A 27,792-nucleotide genomic window follows, 5' to 3' on the forward strand; every position below is an offset into this window, starting at 1 on the left:
CCTCGCGTCCCATCGCGACTCCCCCTCGCTCGCCCGACGCACCCTTGCCGCTCGCGGCTCCCCATCACTCGCCACTCGTACCCCACGACTCTCCATCCGTCGTGATGCAGCCACCACCAGGTCCCCATTCGCGACGCACGATCAACTACTCCGATCCATGGCGACTCCTCCACTTGTCGCAATACGCCACCGTGAGTCCCCCCACTATCCACGCTATGCCGTCCAAGACGTCGTCGCCGGCCACCCTGCGACTCTTCTTCTTCTCCTCTTATTTGGTTTTGAATGGTTTTTTTAACTAGTTTTTTATGTTTTTTTCTACATTTCGGATGATTCTTTTTATTAGTTTTGGATGATTCTTTTTCCTATATTTTGTATGTTTTTTCTTAGGATTTGGATGATTCTTTTTATTAGTTTTGGATGATTCTTTTTCCTATGTTTTATATATTTTTTCTTAGGATTTGGATGATTCTTTATCTTATGTTTTGATGTTTTTTGTTTTTTGGAATTTCGAATTTTTTTTTGGAGAGAGGAATTAGTGTTTACGTAATAAAATGGTAAAAAGGTGAATTAGAGTAAGAAGAGACAATTAATAATCATTAATTTTGTATCTTTTTAAAAAAATTAAATAACCACTAATTAATGGTAATTATTGTTATTAATTAGTATAAAATATAATTCAAAAATATTTGTTGACTTATTGTTGGTTAGACCCTCTTGATTTTCTAGTGGGATTGATATATATATTGCTTAATTCGGTGTAAATCTAGAGTTAAAAAAAGTCAATAACTAAATAACATAAATTTTATTTTTATTTTAGATATGTATGTGTTCTTCTGAGCTAGTTGTTATTAATTTATTATCCCTTCACAAGATCAATTATTTTGGCGATAGTAGTGTGCGTTGTACATTCAACATGGATTTTTGGCATATAAATTAACTAACAGGTTTCTTTAATTTAAAGTGGTTATTAAAATATTAAATGTTAAAAACAAATTTATATGAAAAAGAAAGCACTATTAATTTATTCTTAAATTTATTATAGTATATAAAATTTTTTTAAAACTTATTAATATAAATAATTTTAGTAATATTGTTACAATCCTAGGAGACTTACTAAAAGAAAAACCATTTGACATATTGTACAATGTTTTATTATCTAAAGATCAATAATGCATTTAAAGAAGGATTTTTCATTGTGTTTTTACAATGTGTATTTCTCATAATATGTTTTTACTAATACAGAGAAAGAAGATAGTTTGTTAAAACTATTCAGTAGTAAAATTTGGAAGAAAAAATCAAGAACATCAGTAGCTGGAATTAAATGATGAGCATCAATTTGATATGTGAAATGGTTCCACATTCCAGTGAACGAACTTACCTTACCTTGTTAGCATAAATAGATCTTCTGTCATGTGAATTAATTAGCTCGTGTTTTCTTTCTTGTTCTTCGTATTTTTTTCCCCTTTCTTTCATCTTTAGTCACAAAAAACAGTGTGTCCCTCATTCCGTGTCTCCTAAATATCAACTTGCTCTATTTTCTTTCCTATGGTCCCCACCACTACTATTAAATGCAGAAGATGAGACGTCTTAATGGAAACTTGTTCCTTAGCTTCTAGCTTGCAAGTTGGTACGTTTGATCTATACTGTGTATTATAGTATTCTTTGCTAAAACTTTGGGTAAATCAAATTCCACTACACATCCAAAAGAAAGTACATTATAATATTATGTCATTCACAGGATATAAATAATGCGTTTATATCATTTATATATATTTTTTTATAGTATAAAAGGTAAATATTTTGTTCTTTAGAAAATATAAAAAAAATTATATATAGAAGTGATGCATATAAATTATTCTTAATTATTTAAGCGGCTGATCATGAAGAAGAATTAAATATTATTGGTTTAATTCCCCTATTAGTCTTATAGTTTTGTGAAATTTTTAATTAGGTCTTTATATATTTTTTTTAATTGGGTCTTTACTGCAACAATTTTTTTTCAATTAAACCCCTCTTGATAGTAATTAACTTAATTGGATAGGAACCCAACAAAAAAAAATTGGTGCAGAAACTCAAATAAAAAGAAAAAAAAGGTATAGGGATTCAATTGAAAAAAAAGTTTGGTACAGGGACCAATTAAAAGGAAGAAAAAATATAGAGACCTAATTAAAAATTTTGCAAAACTATAGGGACCAATAGAGTAATTAAACCAATATTATTAGGGAAGAAAGAAACTAGAAATGGATCCTCTCAATTGTTAAAAAAAATTAAAAGTATAAAGTGTGATTTTTAACCCTTCATTGCTCTCTCTCTTATATTTATTTTTTGTCCCATTTATAAAATTAATGGTGAGAGATCACACTTTACTCCCTTAATTGTTAAAAAAAATTGAGAGGATCCATTTTCAAAGAAATCTACTTTGAAACTCTTAATATGTTTATTAAATTTGAGGGGTTTTATTTTGTTGGAAATTATCTAGCCATTACATTTTATTTGACATTTCTTTTTGGAAAATTGATAAAACTTTTGACATTATACTGTAATAGAATTAAATTGTGCAAAACCTTATATATTATATATATACATATCTTTTATCTTCATCTTCGTTATTAGTATGTGTCTGAATCTTATAGATCCATCATGAGTGAAAGACAAACCAATTAAAGAGTAAATACCCAAAATTTTTTTAAGAAATTTTAAATTAGACATTTAAATTTTTAATAAATTTTTAATTTCTAAAACTTTTAAAAATTATTTTTGTCAAACAAATTGATCTTTTTGTCACTTTTAATAATATAATTTTTAATATGTATGTTAGACAACTAATTAAATTCCAAAAATTTTATTATAAGATAATTAAATTCCAAAATATATAACTATAAAATAAATTAGTTTCTCCTCCAAATAATAGAAGAAAATAAAAACTTGTTGAAAATAAAAATGTTTTATCTAAAATTTTTTAATGACCAATTTAGTTATTTAAATTGAATAAACTTTAACATGTTAGCATACAAATAAAAAAATTTATTATCATACTTTAAAAAAACTATATTACATAAATAACAGAATTGTACATAAAAACAGTAAAAGTATCTTATAATAATCTTTTTTGTTTAGACTCCACATAAAAGTCAATAAAAACTTAATTAGATATAAAATTTTTAACTATTTATTATTTGATATAACTCAACATATTATTGATGAAAATTTAACCTTCAATGTTATTACTTATTAGTGTTGAACTTATTGTTATATAATAATATGTACATTTAATTTGTTTCATATAACTATCTTTTTTAATAATTGGTTTTTTAAACAAAGAGGCAACAAATACACACGTATATAAATGTTATGTATAAATACATGTGTTACTTAATTTATTTTTAGTTTATATTTTAATTTATATTTTTATATAGTGATTAATTTTGTGCATCTAATATGATTATTGATAAAATTAAAAAAGAACGAAAGAAAGATAAACTAGAGTACATCACATTCCAACGGAAAGGTAGCTTAGATTTATTTATATATGATGCAAAGTAAATCCGTAAACATGTTTTAATAGATGACGATATATCTTGTTGACTTGTTTAAAGTCTTCAATAATAATTCAGTACTTGAAGGCTTTCATTTCCTTCATCTCCCTCTATCAACTTCATTGGCCAGCTATTTGAACATATATAATTAATCAAAGAAGTCCATTTCCTACTTATTATGATATAATATACAATAATCTTTTCCGATCCGATAATAGCTGAACTGCTTTAATTATTTCAAGTTCATCGGAAAAGCATGAACATGATCTCCCCCTTTTCTCTCTTCTTCCTTTTACTTCTTGCTGCCTTTTGCTTTTCCTCTCAAGCTTTTGGAGCTACCCAGCTGCCAGAAAATGAAGGTATGTATCAGTATGTAATTTATGTTTCTTAATTTTTATAAATTTGTTTATGCAGTCAATAAAAATATATGTTATGCCAAGAGAAAATACTATTATACAAATTAAATCATCTAAATGATATGAGATCAACCGTAGACATGGATTCTCCAAAAAAAAAAATTATATTGTTGGTATAATATTTTGTGATAGTGTATTAATTCTCATAATATTCATGATTAGATAAATTAAAATATTGACTCTATTATACTCCTTACATGTTTGTTGGATTATATATATAACAGTACAAGCTCTGCAAATCATAGCAAAGACACTTGGGATCAAGAATTGGAATCCTAGCGCTGATGAATGCAATAAGCTGGTGGGACAAAATAATTGGACTTCATGTTCGGAATTCAAAGATGATGAATATCAGAATGTTGTCATCTGCAATAATTGCTCCAGTGACACCGTTTGTCATGTCACTAATCTGTACGTGATTTCTTTGTTTAATTTATCTTATTCTCTTGATAGGGAGTTTAAAACTACGAAAAGTATATATATGTGTGTGTATGTGTGTGTAAATTGTTATACTAATTCATTTCTTTTCTATTTTTTATTTTTTTCCAACTTTTCTTTTTTATTCTATCACTTTCCCCCCCCCCCCTTTTTTTTCAGTATCCTCCTAGTTTTTTATTATTATTATTATTATTATTATTATTATTATTATTATTATTATTATTATTATTATTATTATTGTTGTGTTGTTGTTGTTGTTGTGACTTTTTTAATATATAAATATCATTTCTTAAAAATCTTTACATTTTTTCTTTTTGGAAGTTATCACATTGTTTTTTTGGCGTTATTATATTTTTATGGTATCAAGTTTCTTACTTTATCATATTTTTATGATAGGGGTAAATTGTGGTTGTACAAGATGAATCAATTGTACATGTATGGCATTGTTCTAAGTAGAAAATGATTGAATATGCGTCTATATGAATGATCAGTATGGTATATTATAAAAGAAAGCATCTATATAGTGGAGTGGTTAGCTTTAGCTTTAATCTTCTGATCTCAACAATATACAAATTAAATGATGATTCGCGTTTATTTGGCTTATTGGACTTTTTTATCACTTGGTTTCACTTTTAATTATTTTGTTAGTTAGTTGGTTTATGAATTGGAATATGTACGTGTATTCTTGTCTGTTTTCTCGGTGGCTCTGTTTCATTATTTAATCAATAATGAAAGTATATACTTATTATTTATTTATAATATGAAAATTGAAGGTCCAACTAACGCATATATAATATCATCTGGATTCTAACGAACTCCAGCCAACTACGGGTGAATGTATATACCAACAAAATCAAACATATTCCATATTTCATATGTGCTTTGAAATTTTCTCTCTATTCCAATTGAGAGCTTTACTAACTTCACTTAAAAGGGAAAAAATAGAACAGGAACGGACAAACAAGTGATTGAACAGAAAAAATGTCTTTTTGTAGGATTGACTCTAATTTGTAGAAACTATTATGGTGAAGTTTTCCCTAAATAGCTCGGACGTAGTAAAAGTTACCATCAATGATTTTGGAGTTTGTTTAATTAGATAGTTGTTTTAGAATTTAATTTTAATATACTATCAGTATAAATTAAAATAATTTTATGTATGCATTTAATTATATAATATTATGTTATTAAAAAATTAATTTTTTATTTTTATATATATTTTATTTTAATAATTAATTTGGTGATTGATTTTTAATTTATATTTAATATAATATTTTTACATATTATACATGCTTATATTTGATGTGTTTGACTTTTCTATCATTTTAAAATATCTTGTCTCCTTTTAATCTTTTTACACGTATAAACAATTTTATTTCTTTATTACATTTGAAAAAATATATATTTTTAATTAAATTTCAAAATATTATTTCCAAATACAAGTCATCATTTTTATTTGATAATAACATATTTGTTATAAATCCAATGAGTTATAACTCAAATGGCATAATTTTCTCATACTCACCTAAAAGGTCGCGAATTTGAGTCTCCTTTATTTTTAGTAAAAAAAAAACATATTTGTTATAAAAGTTGCATATAATAAAATCTATCTTTAAATTATATAAGATATTTTTTTATATTGAATTCTCCTTTAAAAAGGGGGCTGGAATTGCATTTATATTGGATCATGAATTTTAAGCTTTTTTTTTTTTTTTTTTGCTTTTTTCTAGTTAAAATCTGTATCACAGGAAAGCATAATACATAGACACTATAAAACAGTTTCAAATAATATGACCAACTTGAGTTGATCGAGTGGTCAACTCACTCGTCCGCTAACAATGAGTTTTAGAATTTAAAATAGTAGTTTTATTTTTCCTTTTAAATTTTCATTATTATTCTTAAAACATTTCTTCATTGATGGGTTAAATGAATGATAAACAGATGTATGAAACGACAAAATCTCGCGGGTACACTTCCGCCAGAACTAGTGAGGTTGCCTTACCTTCAAGAAATGTATGTAATTCTACAACTTCCCCATTATTAATTAACCTCATTTTTCATCAATTCATTGTTTCATTAATTTGTTCAACGACATATATTAATTATAATATTATTATTTATTATTTATGACTACTTGCGCCTTTTATCTTTGTGCAGTGATCTTACTTTTAACTACCTGAATGGCACAATTCCTACGGAATGGGGCTCCATGAATCTTCTCAACATGTATCGCCTAGCTCTTTTACAGTTCTATTATTAACAATACAATAAAATTAATAAAAGATGATACATAAATTATTATATCTCTAACAAATACTAATACTAGTGGTATATAACAGCTCTCTTGGAGGAAATCGGTTAACTGGCCCAATACCAAAAGAGATAGCCAACATATCCACTCTCCAAAATCTGTGAGTTTCTTTTTATCCACCTTATAGCTACCAAAGTAAAAGCTTATTTCATTTAGCATATTTGATATTATTCATGTACTCAATGGAACATAGCTTAATTAATTAATTTGCACTGGATATATAGTGTTGTGGAGTCCAATCAAATGTATGGAGATCTTCCCCTTGAGCTTGGGAATCTGACGCAGATTCAAAGACTGTAAGCACCTTAATTACTTTACCTAAGTTTTATTTGCCAATACTTACACTCCATTAGTCCATTATATATACATATATGATGATATTGTTACTCGATACATAGTTTATATTTGCATGAGATGGAGATGGAGATGTATAGCGAAATCTCACGTTAGGAATAGAATAATTTGTTTATCTAGGTGTTGATTTTATAGGAAAAGTATAGGAGAATATATAATTATATACTATGCAATATAATATCTCATTCTCTTGATGTGAAGAAAGGACAATTTTGATGTTAGATGATATATTTTCAGTGACCTTTGGAGAGAATAAAGATTGTATAAAACCTGAAAATTTATACGATCCATGACTGTTTGAGATCCAAATTTATATGATATCTAAGATTATACCAAATAGCTTACAAATTTTTCTTTAATTTACAGATAGAACTAGTTTTAATAAACTAGGAGACTTTCATTGATTTACATATGTTAACTCTGAAAATTTTCAATCATACTAACAAAATCAAGAAAAAGAGGTACAAATAAATAGTCAAATACATGTGAGAATTTTGGAACTTGTGTTTAGTTCTTTCATTTTAATTCCTTGCACTTTCTATTTCTTCAATTTACAGTTTCTCCTTTCAGTTATGCATTTTATCATTCTATTCTTATTTAATTTACTTATTCTTCTTTTTATCAAGTTTGTCGATTCATTTTTTCCACTTTAACAAAATAATATCATTTTTCATATACTTCTTTCATTATGTTTGCCGAAAACTTCATTACAATGTAACTTAGATTAAGCATGACATTACTTTTAGAGTTATGTTAGTTAACCAATGACTTTCTTGAACAACATGAAATCAAAAATTTGGTCAACTAATATACATTTGGTCAACTATTTTAATTGTTTGAGCCAATCCAAACATATATGTTTGAGAAAAAATTATTTCCTTATGAGAATTAACAAAGAAAATAACGAATTATATATCAATTATCTATCCTAACTAATGACAAAATACAAATAAATATGATGGTTTCAGTGGCTAAGAGAAGGGGGGTTGAATCTTAGCCCCCTTTTTTTGTTGCTAACGCTTGCTGAACTCAGAGGAGACTTTTCTGTTTTAGCTCGTCTCTGGACACGAGACTTTTTGTTTTTGCTCGTCACTTGCCACGAGACTTTTTGTTTTGTCTCGTCACTTGGCACGAGACATTTTAGTTTTTGCTCCTGTGCAGTAGAAAACAGAAATGGAGTTGGAGAGAAGAAAGATTACACCCAGATATATCCTAGTTCAGCTGCTAAGTGCAGTGCAGCCTACATCCAGTCTCCATCACAAACATGATGGAATTTCACTATAATCAATCTGATTACAACTTGTAAAGTGCTAACCCAACTTACAAGGGGATTCCCACAGAATCATGAAACACAACATAGATGAACAAAGGAACTCTAAGACATCTATGGCTTTTTCTTTTAATTTTGCACTCTCTGCCTTTTTCCGCTCTATAGCTTTTTCATTACAAACCTCACTGTTTGCCTTTTTCCATGAGACTCAAGACATGACAAAATTAAACAGAAAAATACAAAACTGAATACATTGAAGGAGAAGAGAAAACTGTTAGCTCAGGTAGCTCTGAGAACTCTGTGCCTTGCACTCTCAAATTTTCTCCTTGCTTCAAACAGTGGCTGTCCACCCTTATTATAGAAGAGGGGAGCCTCCACTTATTGAAGCCAAAACCGAACCAACTTCTTCCTCCTTCAACAAACAGAACCGGTTCGGCCACATAGAGAGAGAAGAGATAACCATGTAAAACCCAACATGCAATTACCTCTGGATCTTTCTTGATCATCACCCTTCATCAATCCGAGCTCTCCATCCTTGGCTTGCTCTCCAAGATGGATTTCTGGCCCTTGATGTTTCATGATGATGATGACTTCATCTGCTTCAATCTCTGCCTTCAACCATCACTTCGCCACTCTAGCTACTCCCTGTGGTGGTTGAGCAGAATCAAAGACAAGCCATGCTTCAAGAATCTCCTCCATGCTGGCCGAATCTTCAACGTCCATTTTTGAGCATGAAAGGCTCAAGATATCTCACCAAATCTAACCAAATATGGTGAATATCTTAGCCACAGCTCATTTTTATTTTAGTATGTTTTCTTGCCATCATCAGCTTGATGGTCTTGATGCATGCAACTTCTTCCTTTTCTTGGTTGATGAGCATAGCGTCCATAGTTTCCTGGACAAGGACCGAAGGAAGAAGAGGAAAGAGATGAGAGAGAATGTGAAGTTAAAGTAAAAGCAATTAAGTGAAAATGAAACAAGTTGATAGATTGCTTTTTACTTCCCTTGCTTTGAGTAGCATATAGCATTAATCATAATGATTCCCTATCAAATCAAAGTCAAGTTCTCTCTCATGTTTCCAAGGCTAGCTTATTAAGTTTTGAAATCCATTCTTAGCAAGCAATGGAATCCGTTGGAAAGCATGAAGCCTATTTGCTTTCTTAGTTTCGGACCAGGCTTGGAACCATTCAACACTAACAAGACTTGGGCTTGTAGTATTGAAATTAAAGCTGGCTCAATTATTAACATTTGCTTTCCTGATAAATTTGATTTCGGATCAAGCATAGAGCACATAAGAAAGCATCTGTTTGGGCTTACAACAATAATATTTATTTTGGCCCATTTAATATTTCAGCCTCATGGTATGAGAAACATGTAGCAAGGCTGATCATTGGGCTTAAGCCAGAAACTCATTTTTCGGCCCAATTATTAAAACCTGCAACAAAAATTATTTAATCAAATCAGATTATTAATTTTTGTAGTTAATTATTTTTAATAATGTTTAGTCATCATAATTATTAATCAAGAGTTTTCCAAACTCATCAATCTCCCCCTTGATGATAAACATTATTAAAATTGAAATGGAAAAAATTTAGAGATTGAGTAAAGAATACTTCCTTTGAATTTGAATTTCTCCCCCTTTCAAAATGTCACAATGCTCCCCCTTGATGTATGCTTATTTTACCAAGGGAAGCACTCAACCTGTAACATTTAAATCAAGCTTCAAGTAACAATGTTATTTAGCATATTTTATGATGCTAAATGCTTGATTTATGAGCAGTTTTAATTGATAATCAAAACTCATTTGATATCATAAACTGATTTACTGCTCAAACCATTTCATTAAAAAAAATTTTCAAATCCTTTCCTGTTAAAGATATCAGAGCAAAACAACATGATGGGAAAGTATTTGAAGTACACATGATCAAAACAAGGCAGTTTTAATGTATTACACAATTTAAAGGAACTGCCAAAAATAAGTTTTCCAAACAACAAGTTTATCAATGATGAATCAATAGCCAGGCATCAAAAATAAATCAAACATCATTATAAACCAAATGCAGTTCAAGCAACAACCATATTGAATGCAATAACAACATGCATTCTTTGAACAAGGGTGGTCATGAATTTTCAATTTTGAAAATTTCATCCCCTGTTCCCCTGTTTCTCCAGCCCCTGTTTCGTTCCAATTTCAATTTTGGAAACACATAAATTTCCTCCCCCTTTTGTCATCATGGGGGCACTCGGTTGTGTGAGCCACTTTGGGGAGTCAGAATATGAGTGATGATTCGGTGAAGCAGGGAATTGACCGGTCCTAGAGCTTTATGTGTTGGAATGGTGCCATGCAATCCAGAAAGGTTCTCGCAAATGTGCTTGAGAACAGTTTTGTATGGAACGCCAACTTGTGTGTCCCATTTTTCCACCATGTACGCTCGCGGTCCTTCATCTTTGAACCCAAGGGCCACTCCAATTGTCTCAGCATCAAGGGCTATTTGAACCCTTTTGACATAGGAATGAAGGGTGCCGTCAATGAGCCGCATATTGGCATAAAATTCTCGAACAAGACCAGGGTAGACTGGTTTCTGGATGAGAAGCAGAGGCTTCCAGTTGAGAAGTTCAAACAGAGAGGAGATATTGATACCCTTGTTGATGAGATTTTCCAGGCTAACAAGATAGGTTGTGCACAAATGACGCTTCTCCATAACCTCTTTATGAAACTCAAAAGAGGTGCACGAGTTAAATCTGCTTGGATCAAAGTGGGAGTGAGTCTTGCCATACTTGTCTCTGAATTCCATGGATTCCAAGTTTGGAGGTTCAGTAGTGTCATTGAGTGCAAACCCCTGATTCTTTTGGGAGCTTTTTCCAGGAGTAGTCCGTTTCGGTGATGAGGGTGGAGGTGAAGGCAGGGGAGAAGTATGAGATTCTTGCTCTTCTTCCTCTTGGGGGTCCTTGTTCTTCCTGTTTCGTCCTCTTCCGGAACTCTTTTGGGCTACTACCTTTCTTCTCATGGCTTCGGTTTGTTTGGTTGGAGGTGAGGGAGAGGATGAGAAAGTAGAATGTATGTGGATGTGAGTGTGAGTTTGGGGTGTTGATGGTTTTTGAGAGAGAAGAATTCTTTCACTCTTTCTTGGCGCGGTTTTCTTTTTCATGGTAATGGAGGAATGAAATATGAAAGGTTGGGGGGTGATAACCGAATTGAGAGGGAGAGAGAGACAAGGTGGGTGAACACATTTAATGGGGTTTGGAAAGAGAATATGGAGAGTAATGACCATTAGTGGACGGTTAATGACCATAATGGGTGGTTATTACCCAAAAAAATGATTTCCCTTTTAACTTTTGAAATCCAAAACTGAAAAGTTGTTGCCTTAAATCAAGGGATTAGATGGATATAGGGATTTGATTTGACAATAACCACTTCCAAGGAGATTTGATGATACAAGAGGAAGATTCTTATTTGTAGAAAGATAACTATCATAACTGTTAAGGTGGGGTCAAGGAATTTTTGGTGGGGCCCATAAAATTTTGAATTCTGCGCTGCCTCTCCCTTGACCACAGCTCTTCCATCATGCCATTATTTTTATCTCGTCCAAACCTACGAGCAAAAACTGAACAGAGTCACAAATTCACAGATTTTCAATAAAATTTAAATCAAACATTCCCAAACTCTTTCTCAAGCTACAGAATCTGTCTTCACAGAGGGGTTTTGTAAAAATATCAGTAATTTGGTCTTCAGATTTTACAAATTGAATATCAATAGTTCCCTTTTGCACATGTTCTCTAATGAAATGATATTTAATTTCAATGTGCTTTGTTTTTTAGTGCAAAACAGGATTTTTTGAAATATTTATTGCACTCATATTATCACAAAATAGGGGTATACTATTGATTTTTAATTTGTAATCTTCCAATTGTGTTTTTAACCAAATTAATTGAGTGCAACATGCAGATGCGGAAATGTATTCTGCTTCAGCTGTGGATAAAGCCACTGTGGCTTGTTTCTTGCTTGACCACATGTTGAGTGAGCTTCCAAGGAAGCAACACATGCCGGACGTGCTTCTTCTATCCACTCTATCTCCCGCATAATCTGCATTACAAAACCCTACTGCACAAAATTCATCAGATTTAGGATACCACAAGCCATAATCACAAGTTCCCTTAATGTATCTAATGATGCGTTTAACAGCCGTAAGATGGGATTCTTTTGGGTGAGATTGAAATCTTGAACATACACCCACACTTTGAACAATATCCGGTCTAGAGGAGGTAAGGTACATGAGTGAACCTATCATTCCTCTATACTTTGTTTCATCCACATCTCGACCATCATCATCCTTTTCAAGTTTTGTGTTGGGATGCATTGGTGTACCCATTGCTTTGGAATTTTCTAGGCCAAACTTTTTAATAAGTTCTTTTGCATACTTTCCTTGGTAAATAAAAGTACCACTAGGAGTTTGTTTAATTTGGAGGCCAAGAAAGAAAGTGAGCTCTCCCATTAAACTCATTTCAAACTCACTAGTCATGAGTTTTCCAAACTCTTCACACAAGGAAATGTTGGCCGATCCAAATACAATATCATCAACATAAACTTGAACAAGAAGTATATCATCATTAGATGCTTTAATGAACAAAGTAGTGTCGGTGGTACCCCTTTGAAATTTATTTTCCAACAAGAAGGCACTAAGCCTTTCATACCAAGCTCTTGGAGCTTGTCTAAGACCATAAAGAGCCTTAGTTAATTTGAAAACATGATTTGGAAACTCTTTATGTTCAAAACCGGGGGGTTGTGCCACATACACTTCTCTATCAATAAATCCATTAAGGAAAGCACATTTAACATCCATTTGAAACATTTTGAAACCTTTATGGGCGGCATAGGCAAGAAGCAACCGAATTGCTTCCATTCTAGCTACCGAAGCAAAAGACTCATCAAAATCTATACCTTCTTCTTGATCGTAACCTTGGGCCACTAATCTAGCCTTGTTACGAACAACTTGTCCATCCTCACCAAGTTTATTTTTAAAGACCCACTTAGTACCCGTTACCTTCATACCATCCGAATAAGGTACTAATGTCCAAACCTCATTCTTGTCAAATTGAGCTAGCTCCTCTTGTATGGCCTTGACCTATGATGGATCTTCAAGAGCTTGTTTGACATTGTTGGGCTCCATTTGTGACAAGAAAGCAAAGTTGCTAGGTTCGGTTTGCCTTTTGGTGGAGGATCTTGTTGTTACGCCATGAGAAGGATCACCAATGATGAAATCATGAGGATAACCCCTCATAGACTTCCATTCTCTAGGCTTTCGGACAGGTGTAGAACTTTGATGAACTTCTGGTGGTCTCACTATTTCAGTTGCTCGTGCCTGTTCAGGAGACAAAATGGAAGTGTCTCCTCCAATCTGACGAGACAGAACCAGGCTGACAGATTCTTCATTCTGGACAGATTTGGGATTTTCTTTGCTTATTCTATCCTCTTCACAATCTGAATCAATATCCTTCACAATACTGGAAATTAAGTTAGAATCACAAAAAGTAACATGTATGGATTCCTCTATTGTCCTATGTTCCTTGAGATAAACTCTATAGGCCTTGTTTGTGGTGGAATATCCAACAAACATTCCTTCATATGATTTTGGATCAAATTTTCCAAGATTTTCCTTATTGTTAAGCACAAAACATTTGCATCCAAAAACATGAAAGTACTTAAGATTTGGAGGGGTTCCTTTCCATAGCTCATAAGGCGTTTTCTTTAAGCCTTTTCTAATGATTGTTCTATTCAAAATATAACATGCTGTGTTCACAGCCTCAGCCCATAGGAATTTAGGAATTTCACTCTCACATAACATAGCCCTAGTCATTTCTTGAAGGCTTCTATTCCTTCTTTCAACCACCCCATTTTGTTGGGGGGTTCTAGGGCATGAAAAATTATGAGAAATCCCTAAGTCATCACAGAATTTTTCAAAATCTTGATTTTCAAATTCTCTTCCATGATCACTTCTCAAATGGGCAATTTTCAAATCCTTTTCATTTTGAATTTTCTTACAAAGGGTGGAAAAAGCATGAAAGGCATCATTCTTATGAGTAAGGAAAAGTACCCAACCAAATCTAGAGTAATCATCTACCACCACAAGACCATAATGTTTACCTCCTAAACTTTGAGTTCTAGTAGGACCAAAAAGATCAATATGTAACATTTCCAACGGCCTTTTGGTTGAGATTCCATCTTTTGATTTAAAAGAGGATTTTACTTGTTTGCCTAATTGACAAGCGTCACAAGTAAGATCCTTATCAAACTTGATGTTTGGGATTCCTCTAACCAAATTTCTTTTGACTAGCTTAGAAATTTGATACATGCTAGCATGTCCCAACTTTCTATGCCAAAGCCATTTTTCAGATTCAAAAGATGTAAAGCATGTTACATTTTGTTCCTTTAAATCCTCAAGAGTTAATCCATACACATTGTTACATCTTTTAGCTTCAAGAAGAACATTCCCAGTTTTTTCACACACAACTAAACAAACAAATTTCTTAAAGATAACTTCAAAACCCAAATCACAAAGTTGACTAACACTAAGCAAATTATGTTTCAAGCCATGTACAAGGAGAACATCATTTATACAAGAAGAAAAGTTTTTACCAACTTTCCCAACAGCCACAATTTTTCCTTTTGCATCATCACCGAAAGTGACAAGTCCTCCATCATAGTCATCAAGCTTTATGAAGAAGGTTGCCTTTCCGGTCATATGCCTAGAGCATCCGCTGTCCATATACCACATATTTTCCTTCCTTTTGGATGCTAGGCACATCTACAAAACAAGCTTAGGTAACCTTAGGTATCCAAATCTTTTTGGATCCTTTTACGTTGAACCATCTTCTATGTCCTAATCCATTGTAATCAAAAACAATTTTATAATCCTTGTCACCAACCATTCTTTCACCGAAAAAGCATTGAATGGGAAAGTGTCCATTCCGATTGTATAGTCTACAAAACCTTGGAGTTGCCTTTTTGTTAAAGTAGGTGGGATCTTGAAATCTTGTGTCATTAGAAGATGAAGCAATATTTTCAAAATGTGAATTTTCAGATTTATAGAACCCCAACCCAGCCTTATCATAAAGAGGTTTTTGACTAGCCAAGATGTGATTTAAACTTTCAGAACTTTGTGTAAACTTGGCCAAGTCTTCCTTAAGTCTTTTAACCTCTTTAAGCAACTCTTCATTTTGCTTAAAACAGTCTACATATGCAAGAACACAATGGTTACTTTCACAGCTCCTAACTTGGGCTCTTAACTGCTTATTTTCTTCAACAAGATCACAAGCAGTTTCGGCCTCTCTCACTTTTTCTTTTAGAAAACTATTTTCGGCCTTAAGAATGGTAATTTTCTGTTCAAGTTCTTGATTTTCCAACAGAAAACATCTTATTTTTTCAGAAAGGTGGTCTATCATAAGATGAAGATCTTCAGTGTTAGGGTTATGAAAGACTACCTGATCTATGTGGTCTGCCATGAAACATGTTTGTGACTTGGTCTCGGTTTCTTCATCATCATCATCAGAGTCATTCTCCAAGTCTTCCCATGTGGCCATCAGTCCTTTCTTCTTTCCTCTTTTCGGCTTTTCCTCATTCTTCAGCTTGGGACAATCAGATTTGAAATGCCCCATTTCCTTGCAATTATAGCAAGTTACCTTGCTAAGGTCTTTCTTTACTCTCCTTGTGCTGCTGCCTTTGCCTTTGAGCTTAGCCATTTTCCTGATTTTTTTGCAAATAAAACAAACTCATTTTCAGAAGAGTTATCACTGGATTCATCATCCAGAGGGTTAGTCACAGAAGAAAATACAATTCCTTTCTTTTTTGTATCTTTTTTCAAATAGGTATTTTCAAAAGCAAGAAGATTTCCTCTCAAATCATCAAGTGTCATGGAGTCTAAGTTACTGCTCTCAGAAATAATTAAAGCTTTAGTTTCCCACTCTTTTGTGAGACATCTCAACACTCTTCTCACTAGCACAGAATCAGAATGTGTAATTCCCAGAGCATCTAAGCCAACAATGATAGCATTAAACCGTTCGAACAGTTCATCAATGGACTCTCCTTCCTTCATTGCAAACATTTCATATTCTCTATTTAGCATATCTGTCCGAGTCTTCTTGACAATGGTGGTTCCTTCATGGGTGATTTGTAATTTATCCCAGATTTTCTTTGCCGTTGTGCATCTTGATACCCGTCGGTATTCCTCGAAGCTGATAGCACAATTGAGCAGATTTATTGCCTTGGCATTTAACTCCACCTTCTTCCTATCTTCCTCGGTCCATCTTGCTTCTGGTTTGAGAGAAACAACTCCTTCTGCACTTGTGATAGTTGGAAATTGAGGCCCTTCGAGAATAATCTTCCAAAGTCTGTAATCCACTGCTTGTACAAATATCTTCATCCTCTCCTTCCAATAGGTATAATTTTTCCCATTGAAAAGAGGGGGTCTGTTGCTTGATTGACCTTCAGTTAGATTGTAGGACACCACATTTGTGCCACTGTTTTCTGCCATGAGGATCTTTACTCCAAGCTGCAAAGCTTGATCTCTTTGAGACCAAGCTCTGATACCAATTGATGGTTTCAGTGGCTAAGAGAAGGGGGGGTTGAATCTTAGCCCCCTTTTTTGTTGCTAACGCTTGCTGAACTCAGAGGAGGCTTTTCTGTTTTAGCTCGTCTCTGGACACGAGACTTTTTGTTTTTGCTCGTCACTTGCCACGAGACTTTTTGTTTTGTCTCGTCACTTGGCACGAGACATTATAGTTTTTGCTCCTGTGCAGTAGAAAACAGAAATGGAGTTGGAGAGAAGAAAGATTACACCCAGATATATCCTGGTTCAGCTGCTAAGTGCAGTGCAGCCTACATCCAGTCTCCATCACAAACATGATGGAATTTCACTATAATCAATCTGATTACAACTTGTAAAGTGCTAACCCAACTTACAAGGGGATTCCCACAGAATCATGAAACACAACATAGATGAACAAAGGAACTCTAAGACATCTATGGCTTTTTCTTTTAATTTTGCACTCTCTGTCTTTTTTCGCTCTATGGCTTTTTCATTACAAACCTCACTGTTTGCCTTTTTCCATGAGACTCAAGACATGACAAAATTAAACAGAAAAATACAAAACTGAATACATTGAAGGAGAAGAGAAAACTGTTAGCTCAGGTAGCTCTGAGAACTATGTGCCTTGCACTCTCAAATTTTCTCCTTGCTTCAAACAGTGGCTGTCCACCCTTATTATAGAAGAGGGGAGCCTCCACTTATTGAAGCCAAAACCGAACCAACTTCTTTCTCCTTCAACAAACAGAACCGGTTCGGCCACATAGAGAGAGAAGAGATAACCATGTAAAACCCAACATGCAATTACCTCTGGACCTTTCTTGATCATCACCCTTCATCAATCCGAGCTCTCCATCCTTGGCTTGCTCTCCAAGATGGATTTCTGGCCCTTGATGTTTCATGATGATGATGACTTCATCTGCTTCAATCTCTGCCTTCAACCATCACTTCGCCACTCTAGCTACTCCCTGTGGTGGTTGAGCAGAATCAAAGACAAGCCATGCTTCAAGAATCTCCTCCATGCTGGCCGAATCTTCAACGTCCATTTTTGAGCATGAAAGGCTCAAGATATCTCACCAAATCTAACCAAATATGGTGAATATCTCAGCCACAGCTCATTTTTATTTTAGTATGTTTTCTTGCCATCATCAGCTTGATGGTCTTGATGCATGCAACTTCTTCCTTTTCTTGGTTGATGAGCATAGCGTCCATAGTTTCCTGGACAAGGACCGAAGGAAGAAGAGGAAAGAGATGAGAGAGAATGTGAAGTTAAAGTAAAAGCAATTAAGTGAAAATGAAACAAGTTGATAGATTGCTTTTTACTTCCCTTGCTTTGAGTAGCGTATAGCATTAATCATAATGATTCCTTATCAAATCAAAGTCAAGTTCTCTCTCATGTTTCCAAGGCTAGCTTATTAAGTTTTGAAATCCATTCTTAGCAAGCAATGGAATCCGTTGGAAAGCATGAAGCCTATTTGCTTTCTTAGTTTCGGACCAGGCTTGGAACCATTCAACACTAACAAGACTTGGGCTTGTAATATTGAAATTAAAGCTGGCCCAATTATTAACATTTGCTTTCCTGATAAATTTGATTTCGGATCAAGCATAGAGCACATAAGAAAGCATCTGTTTGGGCTTGCAACAATAATATTTATTTTGGCCCATTTAATATTTCAGCCTCATGGTATGAGAAACATGTAGCAAGGCTGATCATTGGGTTTAAGCCAGAAACTCATTTTTCGGCCCAATTATTAAAACCTGCAACAAAAATTATTTAATCAAATCAGATTATTAATTTTTGCAGTTAATTATTTTTAATAATGTTTAGTCATCATAAATATTAATCAAGAGTTTTCAAACTCATCAAAATGATTAAGTAAAATTGTATAAAAGGTGAAAGAGTTTCACTCAACAATTTGGATGCTATTAAGAATAATTAACCTTCATAAAAAAAAGTAAAATAAAAGATACAGAAGAGCACAGTCAACACAGAATATTACTGAAAAATATAAAATTAGAGGGAGAAAAAAACATGGCCATTGATCAAAAGACAACTTGTACAACAAATCGCTCTCAAACAACTCATTATTGGCTCTAATATACCCACACCTTATAAAATCACTATATCTAATCGAGACCTCACACCATTCTAGAACAATAACATAAAGAGAACAAAAAAAAAAAAAAACAAATGCTTCTATATTCAAGTGTTTTTCGACAAGAACAATTTTTTTTTTTAAGAAAAAAAGGAATTAAGTTATTATAATTACCTATAGTCTTATGATTAATTGATTTTCTTGATTGATAATCCTCTCTTTGTAGTTTGGATTATGTTTGTTTGGATACATAATTTATATTTTAATTTGTGGCATTATTGTATATATATATAGGTTACTTTCCTCCAACAATTTTACAGGAGAGCTACCTGCAACACTTGCCAAGCTCACTAACTTACAGGATATGTAAGCTTCAATTTTTTTATAATAAATAATCACTAGTGGCAAAGTGGAACAACATTGTTGATTTTTTTCCCCTTAAATTATGCAGTCGATTTGGGGATAATCAATTCTCTGGAAAGATTCCTGATTTTATTGAGAGCTGGACAAGTCTCAAAATATTGTGTGAACCCTTTAAATTCTCTATTTTTTCAATAAATTTTCTATTATTCTTGAATTGCAATATATCCATGTGATGCTACAATTAATAGTTTGTTCTATTTTTTTATATAGGAATATTATAGGGAGTGGACTAAGTGGGCCAATTCCTTCTGGTATTTCAAAATTGAGAAACTTAACTGACTTGTAAGCATGATATATTTAATGTATATATGAACAAGATATGGTTTCATTCTGATAACTTTATGTGTTTAATTAATTATCTTTTGTTTTAATTATTTTTATATGCAGGAGAATAAGTGATTTGAGTGGATCTGAAATTTCAAGTTTTCCCGAACTTAGTACTAAGTCGATGAAATATCTGTGAGTTGATACATTTGAATCTTTCAAAAGTGGAAAGTAAAAATAATGAAAAAAAGAAAGTTATTCACAATTTCATGATTTTGTTTGTGATGATTTCACAGGATTTTAAGGAGTTGCAACATTCATGGAACACTAGAGGATTATCTCTCAACAACGACAATATCACAAATCTTGTAATTGAATCAGTAGCTTTGAATTCTGTTTGAGGAATTCTTTAGATATAACATTATTAGAAATGTTTAGAATTATATATATATATACACACATTATAAAAAAAAAAAAAATAGGATTTAGCAGTGGTTTCCTAAGGATTTTGTTTTTCTAAGGGTTTTAAGCCGCTGCTAAACAGATTTGCAACACTTGTTGGACTGCCGTCCTTTAAGGTGCTGGCAATAGAATTTAGATTCTCTAAAGTGAGAAAATTAGTAAAATAGTAAAGTAAAAGGTTAATCACCATTGATTTTATAATTTCTAAAAAATATGTACTTAGTATCTTAATTTAAGAGTGATTAACTCCTCATTTTATCAACTTTTTCACTATAGAGGATGTTGATCCCCGCAATAGTATGTGACACATCACACATTACTAATTTATTATTGATTCTTGTCTAATTAAGAGGCTTTTAACATATTCTTGATTATTTATTTTTCAGAGACCTCAGCTTTAACAAATTGACTGGACCAATTCCACCTTCCTATAAGAAGCTGACAAAAGTGAATTACATGTAATAATTAAATTATCATGCTTGATACTTGGAGATAGTATAACTGTTATTTTGGAGCATACTTGAATTTTATAATGGTAGATCTGTTGGCTTAACATCTAAAAAAAATAAAAAATAAAAAAACATATACATTCAGAAAATTATGCATGTACTTCAACTCTTCAAGTATGGCTCCATGTGACATAATTAATACTATTTAGAAAGGACAAATTAGTTTGGAATTTGGATGAGAGTAGATTTACTAATAATTTTATGTCTATTCGTAATAATTAATAATTTATTATATTTATATATACAAAGGTTAAAGGTAGATGTATCGATTAGCTTCAATTGAAAATTGTATAATGTAGATTTTTTTATATTGATCATCTGTCTCCTTGATTTCTTGTAATAATGTAGATTCTTAACTGGAAACCTTCTCAATGGATCAGTGCCTTCATGGACGAGTGATGCTACCAGCTTGTAATAATTTCTTTATCAAATACTGTTTTTTAATTGGTTGTTTTAATTAAACACAATGCATAGTATCTATCATTAATTTTTTTTTGTTTTATATATTATCATTTAAATTTACTTCTTAAATAGTTTCTCTATAGTGTGTGTTTGATGAGCAGCTCCCATTATTTTCTTGCCTCTCCCATTTATTCTGAATTATGAAATTCTATGCCTTGTATATAGAGATCTTTCATATAATAACTTCAACCAAGATAATCAGCAGCAATGTCAATCTGGAAAAGTGTAAGTAGTACCCTTGTACTTGTTATTTGTATTTATTATTGAATTTTAAAGATTTAATTTATGCACTAATTTAGTGAAAAGCTTTGTTTTCTTACTATGTATGTGTCATAGGAACTTATTTGCTGCTACCTCTCCGACAATTAACAATTCGTAAGTTTTGCATTTTGAACATAATTGTCATTTTTGTATTGCATTAGCATAGAAAGATTTCATCATAATGAGATTAGTTATACTAACTTACGTTGTCAATTTTGTTGCTTCCATTATTTTATCAGAGGAATTGTTTCATGTTTGAGAAGCTCTGTCTCTGGTTGTTCTAAAGGTGAGTCTTTAGGTTATGTTTTCTAAGAGAGTTAGGCTCTTTGGTATCTCAATAAATACATAAATAAAGAAATAAATCTCTTTTACAAGTACAAGATGAGTAAAATACTAAAATGAAAAGATCATCATGCATGCTTTTCTATCAAGTTTGAGTTGCTATATTTTAGTGGGTTAGACATATTTTAAATATGATATTCATTTGATATTTGTCTGAAATGTTTTTGTGTCTAAATATATTCTTTAATAAACAATGAAAAATGCTTCTTTAGACAAGTTTAGACATACTTAAATAGTTTCATGTGTCATTATATTCAACTTCTATTATTTTTTAAAAAAGTATTTCTTTTAGATGAAAAATATTTTTTTATATTTTATTTAAAAAAGATATAAATTATAATTTTAAAAAAATATATTTTTTATTTTTTTAGTGTTTTTATTTTTACTATTAAAAATTTGTCAAACAAACTAAAAAATAAAAAAAAAATCAATATAAAAGATCTTTTTTAACGGCTTAATCACACCTAAACAAATTTAATATATATTATTATTTAGTAAAACAAAAAATTATTTATATGCTTTATGTAATTAAAAAGAGTTGATGTACTTACACAGTAAAACTTTTACATGATCATTTAATTATATTCATATTTTTAAATTATTTTTTAAGTAGTGATTAGGTTGAAAACTAGATACTTTTACTAATGTGAAAATATATGGTTAATTATTTGTGTAAAACTTTTTATTCCCACAGTCTATAAAAATTAAATTCAATTAAAAATATTAAAAATATTTAAAAATTAGCTTGTACTCTAATATCAATAAAATATCACGATATTAATAAAATTTATTTAAAAGATATTTTATATCTTTTATGTTTAATTTTGATATATTAAATTTTTCTTATAATTATTCAATTATGTTTATTTTTTAATGATAATTTAAAAAATATAAATATTAATTATTTTTATTGACGTGATGCTATATGATGATATATATAACTACTTTATATTGATAATACGTTAAAAATTAATTTTATATTTTATATTTATTTATAATTTTAATAAATTGATAGTATAAAAAATATATTTCGAAACGGTCAACTAATCAGATTTATGCTTTGAATGATTTTTTAATTAGTGAGTTTGGAATTGAGTTATTTTTAGTGCATGTGACAATATATAATTAGTTGTCTTATGTTAAGCGTGTCTCGTACTGGAGTCCGTATTAATTGTAAAGCATGAAAAGCAAGATCTCCCCTTTGTTACTTCCGAACAATCTTGTTAAAACTTTTATAACTATGTTAGGTAATCAAATGACTTTTTTAAACAACATTAATAACGGATCTTAAAAATGGTTCAATTTAAGTAAAATACACTACATTTTAAATTACTCACCTAAATCTTAATATTAGAATAATCATCTGCATACCTAATAAATTAAACATCCCATATCAATTGTTCATATTGTTTAATATTTTCATTGTCTGCTTATATTTTTTCAAACTTTTATTTATTCCCCTTGTTGTGTCAGTTAACTCTATCCATATAAACTGTGGAGGAACATCGCTAAAAGTGAAGGGAATCACATATGATGTAGATACAGATGAAGGGACAGCATTGTTTACCAAAGGTCAAAATAGAAACTGGGCAATTAGTACCACCGGTGACTACACGGATGTAGAAAAAGAGTATTCTACTTTCTCATTGAATAACACTTCTGGCCTCGCTTTCAATGATGCTTATGGCCAACTATACAAAGATGCACGTGTTTCTCCTATTTCTCTAACGTACTATGGATTTTGCCTTCATAATGGAAACTACAAAGTCAAGCTCCATTTCGCCGAGATCATGTTCACCAATGATCAAACCTATAAAAGCCTTGGAAGGCGTCTATTTCACATCTACATTCAGGTATACATTGCTACTTTTTCGAGCGAGAATCTAACTGTATTTGTTCTGTGTTTTTATATCACTTTACTAATGTGATTCATGACTTTGTAGGGAACATTGGTGGAAAAGGATTTTAATATTGCAAAAGAAGCAGGAGGTGTTGGTAAGGGAATCATAAAAACTTACACAGCAGCTGTCACTAATAATACCATTGAGATTCGATTTTATTGGGCTGGAAAAGGGACAACTACAATCCCACAGAAATCAGTGTACGGTCCTCTTATATCAGCCATATCTGTGGAGAATGGTGAGTTATTCTCTTTAGCTACCTCCTTCAATGTTTTTCTATTGTTGGTTAAGTTGGTTTGATTTATCGGAAAATTAATGTATTTAAAGATTATTTATCTTTTGTTTTTTTGGTCAGGCAAAGATTATTTATGTTTAGATATGATTAGTTTTATTCTATGATATACGCGTACGTGCTTGTTGGACGGGGGTATGGGTACATTTTGGGTATGTATCTAAGATAAAAAAAATTGTTTTAGGTAAAAATAAGTTTGGCTATGTATTAGATATGGTTGGATATTTTTTTTTAAAATTAGTTTAAAATTACATCATGTTTAGCAAATTTTATTTATTATTAATTATTTTATTCTAAATCTATTTAGATTGTATAATTTATGATATTTCATTAACTATTTAGATTATTTAAGTGCTGATATTTTAATGTTAAATTTTACATAAAATATATATTTTATTAGTTACAAATTATCATCCATTTTAAAAAATGTGTGAAATTTACATCTACTCCGTTTGTGATGGGTTTTTAGGGTAGGGTTTAGATAATATTCGTCCTGATAATATATATAATATATGTAATATATGTAAAATAATTAATAATATTATATTATTTTTAAGTTTTTACTTTAATTTATGTTATGTATGTGACGATAGTTATATAAATTTTAAAATTTTATTTTATTTGTTAGATTTTAATAATTATAGAAACGAAAAGCAGTATAAAATAGGTTAGGGTTCAATGCTTTACTACCTACTGTTAAGAACGTGGTGAATTATATACTGATTATTGTATAGTGGGACAAAATCAAATGGATAGGACAAAAATTTGCCCTTGCCTATCTCATTACTACCCCTACTAAAATTTTCAAATCTTATCCATACCAGATATGAATACGATACCGTATTCATGCAATTTTGGTTTTACTTTTTAAGTTACTAATTTAAAAATGGAGATATATAGTATTATATATCTAAGGTGAATTATAATTGTCTACTAACAATCAAGCTAACATATACTTCATCACTTAGAAAATGGAGGTAGCATATCAACAGGGGCTGTGATTGGAATTGTTGCTGCAGTGTTAATTATCATCATCATCTTAGTACTTAGTGTGCTTTGGTGGAAGGGATACCTAGGAAAGAAACACTCTCCTTCAAGAGGTAATTTTTATTTTTAAATTAAACAATGCAATTTTCAGTTATGGTGACCAAGTCATATTATGTTCTAAATTAATTATATATCCTGCTATAAAGAGTTTTACAGTGAATTTACAAGATTGTGATTTTAAAAGAAAAGAGAGTGAAAAATCTTTAAATTCTTCCTTTCTTTTTTTTTTCGCTTCATTTGTTTATCCAAAGTGTCATTTTGAATATATAATTTCCATTATAATTTTTAAATAATTGTCTCTAATTTTTCTTTTGATTTCATTAATTGTCAGAGCTTATGAGTTTAGATATACAAACAAGTTTATTTCCCCTAAGACAAATCAAAGCAGCAACAAATAATTTTGATATCACCAATAAAATTGGAGAAGGAGGATTTGGTCCTGTGTACAAGGTATTTTTAAACTGTCACTATCTGAATTTTATTATGTTGAAGTGAGACACATGCACGGAAATTTTGGGTATTATATTTTTTAACAATATTTCAATTATACAGGGAAAGTTACCTAATGGTACAATAATCGCAGTGAAACAACTTTCTTCAAAATCAAGGCAAGGAAATCGTGAATTCTTAAATGAAATAGGTGTAATTTCTGCTTTACAACATCCTTGTCTTGTTAAACTCTACGGATGCTGTGTTGAAGGAGATCAATTATTATTGGTATACGAGTACATGGAAAACAATAGTCTTGCTCGTGCGTTATTTGGTAATTTTTATAATAATTTGCGCTACACTTGTACGTTACTCTTTCGGGTCCAAAAAATGTGTCTATTAAAAAGTATCTTTATTAATTGATCATATAAATGCATATTCTCTTATATTCTTTTCACTTAACTTTGTTTTCTTTGTTAATAGAGTTTACTAATAAACATTGCCTAAACAATTTAATTTAACAATTATTTTGGTTTAAATAAAATTTTATAAATATTATGACAATTATTTTAGGATTGAAAAAAAGGTTCTTTTGGGATTTTTTTTTCTTCTATTTGTCTTATATATAGTGATATGGGCTAATTTGTTTCATATTCACATATAAAGGTCCAAAGGAACACCAAATACAATTGAATTGGCCAACAAGACAGAACATTTGTATTGGTATTGCTAGAGGCTTAGCATACCTCCATGAAGAATCGAGATTGAAGATAGTTCATAGAGATATTAAAGCCACAAATGTCTTGCTTGATAGAGATCTTAATCCAAAGATATCGGATTTTGGTTTGGCCAAACTTGATGAAGAAGACAATACCCACATTAGTACCCGAATAGCAGGAACATAGTAAGTTTAATTCATATATTATTTAAAATTAGCTTGTATATTGATGATATTTATGAAAGACATTTAATTTAACCAACTTGTCAATGGTCATTATAAAAAACATCTAGTAATTTAAACATAAATTTTACTCTAAAGTATATGGTTTTAAACTTTTAGTACAAAAATTTTTGTATTTGGAGCAGGGTAACATATCACAAAGCATTATAAGGTTTGGCTATTATGCTGGTGTTTAACATATAGATTAAAAATAGGAATAGATAGAGCAGGTATCAAATGTCAATGCACTAATCTGATAAACTTTTTTATGTTTATTATGTAGTGGATATATGGCTCCCGAATATGCAATGCATGGTTATCTGACTGACAAAGCAGATGTCTATAGTTTTGGAATTGTTGCTTTGGAAATCATTACTGGAAAGACTAATACAACTATGAGGCAAAAAGAAGATGTAATTTATCTGCTTGATTTGGTAAGTATTCTCTTGAAGAGTTCGTATAGAATGAGTGTGGTTACATTTTGTTCTGGGAGGAAAAAAGCTGAGATTATATTATTCTTCTACTTCTTGAAACTAATAAGTTGTTCTATAATTAGTTTCCTATAATTCCTTTGGAAGAACAGATCATTAATTGTTAAATCAATGTTGTGTTTCTAACTTCTAACAAACCTTTTTTTATAAGGACAAACGTGACACGCATATTGCTATTTAAACCCCTTTCTCATAAATTTCTCAAATTGGTTAATATATACACAGCTATAATTGCTTCAATATCACTCAATTTGACAAGATCAATTGGCTACTGACTTTGATGGTTATTTATACTAGGCACGTTTATTGAAAGAGAAAGGCAATCTAATGGAATTAATTGATAGAAGATTGGGATCAAACTTTGATGAAAAGGAAGCCATGGTAATGATTAAGGTGGCTCTATTATGCACTAATGTGTCTCCAGCACTTAGACCAAACATGTCTTCAGTGGTAAGCATGTTAGAAGGAAAAACTATAGTTCAAGGACCAACTTTTGATGAGCAAAGTGAGGGATTGGATGAGAAGAAATTGGAGGCAATGAGATTGTATTGTTTTGAAGACCAAAGTATCTTAACAGAGGATCCATGGACTACTGCATCTACTTCTACAAAAGATTTGTATCCATTACATTTGGACTCTTCTTACTTAGAAAAGAGAAATCATTAGAGTTGTTAAATTTTTAGTAGAAAAAATTGCAGTTAGCACCAATATCATTCAGTATGTTAAGTTGGTATCCAAAGCCTTATTTGGTAAACTATTGAATAAAGTCGGATATTGTGGTAGTAATAGGGTCTATGACTAGCATTTTTTAGCCATGTTTAATTAAAGGTGATTTCTCCAGAACCTGTTAGAATTGTAAGGGTTATTTACCCATGAAGAGTTGTGGCTGTTAGAATTGTAAGGGTTATTTACCCATGAAGAGTTGTCACAATCACAGTCATTAATCAAGTGAAATTCTCAAAAGTTCATTAA

The 27,792-nt window shown here is 31.3% G+C and overlaps 1 protein-coding gene across 4 annotated transcripts; it reads left to right on the top strand.

Moving 5' to 3' along the window:
* Nucleotides 1-3,525: 3,525 nt before the first annotated feature.
* Nucleotides 3,526-27,792, top strand: LOC107613407 (putative leucine-rich repeat receptor-like serine/threonine-protein kinase At3g14840). 4 transcript variants are annotated; one of them, XR_015896247.1, is made up of 25 exons: nucleotides 3,526-3,895; nucleotides 4,177-4,363; nucleotides 6,329-6,400; nucleotides 6,545-6,613; nucleotides 6,727-6,798; nucleotides 6,923-6,994; nucleotides 19,292-19,363; nucleotides 19,449-19,520; nucleotides 19,631-19,702; nucleotides 19,808-19,879; nucleotides 19,981-20,052; nucleotides 20,533-20,604; nucleotides 21,004-21,066; nucleotides 21,283-21,342; nucleotides 21,454-21,492; nucleotides 21,618-21,664; nucleotides 23,194-23,573; nucleotides 23,664-23,859; nucleotides 24,882-25,013; nucleotides 25,292-25,410; nucleotides 25,513-25,723; nucleotides 26,056-26,293; nucleotides 26,613-26,763; nucleotides 27,118-27,675; nucleotides 27,714-27,792. XR_015896247.1 is itself a non-coding variant. In XM_016315379.3 (24 exons), exons 1-24 carry the CDS (start codon nucleotides 3,793-3,795, stop codon nucleotides 27,484-27,486), a joined length of 3,012 nt encoding a protein of 1,003 aa, XP_016170865.1. In that variant the 5' UTR covers nucleotides 3,526-3,792; the 3' UTR covers nucleotides 27,487-27,792. The 4 variants fall into 4 exon arrangements, 3 of the variants coding, with proteins under 3 accessions (XP_016170865.1, XP_016170867.1, XP_088352660.1); XM_016315379.3 differs by having other exon boundaries at nucleotides 27,118-27,792; XM_016315381.3 differs by lacking the exon at nucleotides 19,449-19,520 and having other exon boundaries at nucleotides 27,118-27,792.

Source organism: Arachis ipaensis, chromosome B8 (genome assembly GCF_059453495.1).
Source record: "Arachis ipaensis isolate K30076 ecotype BB chromosome B8, ASM5945349v1, whole genome shotgun sequence".
Classification (NCBI taxonomy): domain Eukaryota; kingdom Viridiplantae; phylum Streptophyta; class Magnoliopsida; order Fabales; family Fabaceae; genus Arachis; species Arachis ipaensis.

Bases quoted from the DNA above. Each gene is read 5' to 3' on its own strand.
- LOC107613407 (XM_016315379.3), top strand. From the start codon at position 3,793: ATGAACATGATCTCCCCCTTTTCTCTCTTCTTCCTTTTACTTCTTGCT. The intron at 19,521-19,630 runs GTGTGAACCCTT...TTTTTTATATAG, and splicing joins TGGACAAGTCTCAAAATATT to GAATATTATAGGGAGTGGAC. The intron at 21,343-21,453 runs GTAAGTAGTACC...TATGTGTCATAG, and splicing joins CAATGTCAATCTGGAAAAGT to GAACTTATTTGCTGCTACCT.